Here is a 4,075-nt window from a genome sequence, read left to right as displayed (position 1 = left end):
GGCGGCGGCCACTGCGCCATTCGCCTGCCCCCCCCACCCGGTGCTGCCGCCAACCCCGCCCTCGGTCCCCCACAAGTGACAGCCCAGGTGACAGCGCAGCGGTGCAGGACACGCGGGCCCGCCCACGCGGGCTGTGTCCCCATCAGAGGGACACGGGCTGGCACGGCTGAGTTTTCCATCTGCAGCACAGCTCGGCCCCAGCCCAGCGCTGCTGCACGGCAGGAAATCAGCATGGCCCTGGGCAGATGGGAAATGCTCCTGCATTCCTCCAGGACTCACCTCCACACCCCCTAAACTTGGAGAGTTCCTGCACTAGAACCTGCATTTAGTCACTCCCAAAACGCTGCTCCAGATGCCAAAGATGTGAGTCACGCTGTGCTTCGTGAGCTCTGTTTGTGCACTTCAGACAGACACAGGCATGAACCCAGTGGCATTTTCACCTCTTTTATTATACACAAAACATGAGCACAAAGTTCTACTGCGGGGGCTGACCACGTCCACGACCGAATCCACCTCTCTGCAACAGCAAAAGGAGAGTGTTAGAAATCACAGTGTCAAGTAATGACAGCAAAAACAAACATCATCAAAGCTCTCTGATGGCACAGGTCAGCCAGGTGAGTGCCACCAACATCAACCCATTCCAGCCAGCTCTGTGCATCACACCTAAAATACTGTTATTTTTGAAGTATAAAACCATGGATCTCCAAAGAGCTCAGCTTGCTCTCAAACTTGCCACTGGCCTCTGTCCCACCACATCCTTCCCCCACAGCGAGCAAGCTGCATGTGAAAGGTGACAGTTTCCAGCCCCTCTGACACCCTAGGAGTCCCAAAGGCAGGACCTTCCAGCTTCTCCCACCAAACCCTTCAAAAAAGGAAGCAAAGTTCAAATGCAAACACTCACAAACTGGAATTCCGTGGCTGCTCCAGCACCAGCCTCAGCCTTCTTGTCAGCACCAGCTGCAGAAAGAGAAGCAGTCAGTGCCCACAGAACCCCCTGGCTGGGAGCAAAGCTTTAACCATCCCACAGAACTAAAACTGGGGCTAAACACAGCAGAGTGGAACAGCTGTAAATGAGCGTGTTTGAGAGTTACTGAACCAACCCCAGGGAAAACAGCTCAGCTGGACAAAACTGCAGCACACCTCCCACCCACCCTCACATACAGACTCTAAGCTATGCCAAGAGTCTTATCTTCCCCTTTTCTCCTCGAGAGGAGCCCTAGAGCTGGGACAACTGTCCCTGAGAGGGGCAGGGGGGCACACTCACGTGGCACGGCGCTGCGGCGATACGTGTCCCGGTCAGCCTCGCCCCGCGTCAGCCGCGCCGGGCGCTCGCCCTCCAGACCTGCAACACAGAGCACAGCCTCAAACCCTGCTCTGCCAGGGCACAAATACAAACCTCCTGCAGCCCAAGGTGCAGGACAGCACCGGGTCTGACAGCAGTGCTGCGCCTGGGGCAGCTCGGGGGGAATAAACCTAAGGAGAACAGTGATTTGCTACAGGAAACTTCACTTGAAGGGTGAAATCCGCTCAAGTGTCCCAGCTTGTGGCAGGGTGGAAGTTATATAATGTGAGAAGTGGGTTTACAGCATCATCTCAACAGTCTTCTGGTCATCTAACTAGTGCTGAATGTTATTTGTGGTAAAAATCCCAGAAATATGGGAATCTGCCATGGCCAACAAGCCTGAGCACAGCTGAGTCCCAAAGTGCAGGACAGAATTCTGACCCCAACCTGAAACAGCCACACTGTCAGTACCCCAAATCCCTCACAGAACATGTTCAGGATTGAAAACAGACTATTTGTGGGATCTCAGATTAAAACCAGACAGAACTGCTGCAGGAACACCCAGCTGTGGTGGGACCACCTTGTCTCAGGGGCTGTGATGGGTCCCTGGAACCCAGGCCAGGGTCTGCCCACCCAGGCAGGAGCCACTGAGGGGCAGCTGTGCCTGGCACACCCCAGTGCCCTCCTGCACATCCACATGCATTGCTTTGGCCATAAAAAACCCAGTTTTTGTAATAATTCTTTTACTACACCACCTCTGTGTCTCCCAGACTGCGGCTGTCTCAAGCAGGTCATCCATAGCAAAACAAAAGCACCAAGTGCAGCCCTTCCAAACATCCCTGCCCAGATGGGGCTGAGGAGGGTTCCAGCACCAGGACAATCCTGTGACACCACACAGCTCCTCCTGCACAAACCCCAGCCAGAAGCTGCCACCCCTCCCTCCCTCCCAGCAGGGATGCAGCTCCCTTAAGCTCACAGGATAAACACAGCATCTAAAGAACAAATCTTGGAACATCCAAGCAACTCAGAGATCAAAGAAAGCAGCATATTCCCAGTTTCTCTGCAATTCCTTCCTTTGAAGCAGGTGATGCTGCCGTTTTGTTTGGCTCAGACACAAATTGCAGCAGCTGGGGGTGAACTGCCAGCACCTCCTGGCCTCAGAAGCAAAAAAGCACAACCCATGTGATCCTCCAGAGCCAGAGCACATCTGGCTGCACCTGGGGGGGTGAAAACCCACCAAGGGAAAATCAGAGCTGCAAGTCCAACACAGAGGATCACAGAGCAGCTGGGGTTCATCTGGAGATCACCCAGTTCAACCCCTCTCCAGGCAAGGCCACTCAGAGCAGGTGACACAACAATGTGTCCAGGTGGGTCTGGAATGTGCCCAGAGAGGGAGACCCCAGAGCCTCCCTGGGCAGCTGTTCCAGTGCTCTGCCACCCACGTGGCAAGTTCTTCCTCATGTTGAGCTGGAACTTGCTGTATTTTAGTTTCTGGCCACTGCTCCTTGTCCTGTCATTGGGCACCACTGAGCAGAGTCTGGCAGCATCCCCTGGTACATCCCCTGGGCATTTCTGTGGGAATTTGTCTCCTCTCCTCCATTCTAACCAGGCCCAGCTCCCTCAGTCTCTCCTCACAGAGATGCTCCAAACCCCTCAGCATTTTTGTGGGCTCTGCTGCTCCTCCAGCACGAGTTTGCTGTTAACCTTTAACAACGAGCCCTGTCCCAGAGGGAGCACATTCAGTGTCCCTTGGGAAGGCAGGGTGGGGACACCCAACACAGGCCACAGGTGATGCCAGGTGGGGCTCACCAGCCCTGGACATCATCTCCTCCACACCCCCACCTCCCAGCGTGCTCCCAGCAACCCCAGTCACTGGGGATGGCCAATCCCCTCTCAGAGCAGGCCCCTGTGTGTCCCAGCTCTCCCCACTCCTCTCAGGGGACACCACTCCACTTCCAGCTGAAAAATCCACAAACCCTTGCTCTGCTCACAATTTCACACCCAATCCCCGCAGATCTGGCAGTGTCCTGACTGCCCAGCCCCCTGTGCCCCCCCTGACCAGTAGAAGTGTCTCCAGGCAAACTGCTCCTTCACGTACCCTCGGGACTTGAGGGACTGCAGGGACAGCTCCCAGTTACTCCAATTTCCAGCCTCTCCCAGCTCCTCACGCACACTGGGGGTCAGCAGGGCAAAGGGGAACAGGGACAGGGGACCAGGAACAATTCACACGCAGGGGACACCAGGCAGCACCACCGCAGGGACCCCCACTCCCGTGCCTCTGTCTCCCCTCCCTTATCTCTGTCCTTCACTGAAGCAGCTTGTCTGAGCACAGGCTCTTTACCAGAACAGGCAGTCAGACTAAACAGCTGTTTTCAAACTACAGATTTAACTCAAAGATGTACATTTCACCTAAACCAAAATGGATTCATTCTCCGGAAAATTTCTACTCTGTCTCACCCCTAAGGCCTCCCACCTGCATGGCTTTCATGACGTGCAGGTTGGGCACGTTCTTGTCCACCAGCTCGGGGTGCTTGGGCATGTGCACGTCCTTCTTGGCCACCATCACGCCCTCCTTGAACAGCAACTCATAGATGGCGATTCGGTTCTTCTTGGGCATCAACATCTGCACAGGGCACAGCAAAGAGGGCTCGGTGACATTCGGGCACCAACATCGGCACCGGGGACAGCGATGCCGGTGCCCCCCGAGCTGCCCCGGGACGCGCTTTCCGGGAGGGAAAACCGAACACTCCCAGCGTTCGCTCCTTAAATCACCCCGGGCACCCCGGGCACAGC

At 55.7% G+C, this 4,075-nt stretch overlaps 1 protein-coding gene across 1 annotated transcript; it reads right to left on the bottom strand.

Annotated features, from left to right (window-relative positions):
• Positions 1-419: 419 nt before the first annotated feature.
• On the bottom strand, positions 420-4,025 carry RPS10 (ribosomal protein S10). Its single transcript, XM_031063548.1, has 5 exons — positions 3,756-4,025; positions 3,284-3,397; positions 1,265-1,493; positions 902-957; positions 420-517 (listed from the first exon to the last, which is right to left on the bottom strand). Exons 1-5 carry the CDS (start codon positions 3,903-3,905, stop codon positions 476-478), a joined length of 591 nt encoding a protein of 196 aa, XP_030919408.1. The 5' UTR covers positions 3,906-4,025; the 3' UTR covers positions 420-475.
• Between the last annotated feature and the right edge of the window lie 50 nt (positions 4,026-4,075).

Source organism: Geospiza fortis, unplaced genomic scaffold (genome assembly GCF_000277835.1).
Source record: "Geospiza fortis unplaced genomic scaffold, GeoFor_1.0 scaffold14, whole genome shotgun sequence".
NCBI lineage: Eukaryota > Metazoa > Chordata > Aves > Passeriformes > Thraupidae > Geospiza > Geospiza fortis.
Note: the sequence above shows the minus strand (reverse complement) of the source record. Positions and strands in the feature narration are given on the sequence as shown.

Coding starts and splice junctions, on each gene's coding strand:
- RPS10 (XM_031063548.1), bottom strand. CDS start 3,905: ATGTTGATGCCCAAGAAGAACCGAATCGCCATCTATGAGTTGCTGTTC. Junction 1,494..3,283: donor GCCAGATCTGCGGGGATTGG/GTGTGAAATTGT, acceptor AGTTTCCTGTAG/CAAATCACTGTTCTCCTTAG. Junction 518..901: donor CAGCCACGGAATTCCAGTTT/GTGAGTGTTTGC, acceptor TTGCTGTTGCAG/AGAGGTGGATTCGGTCGTGG.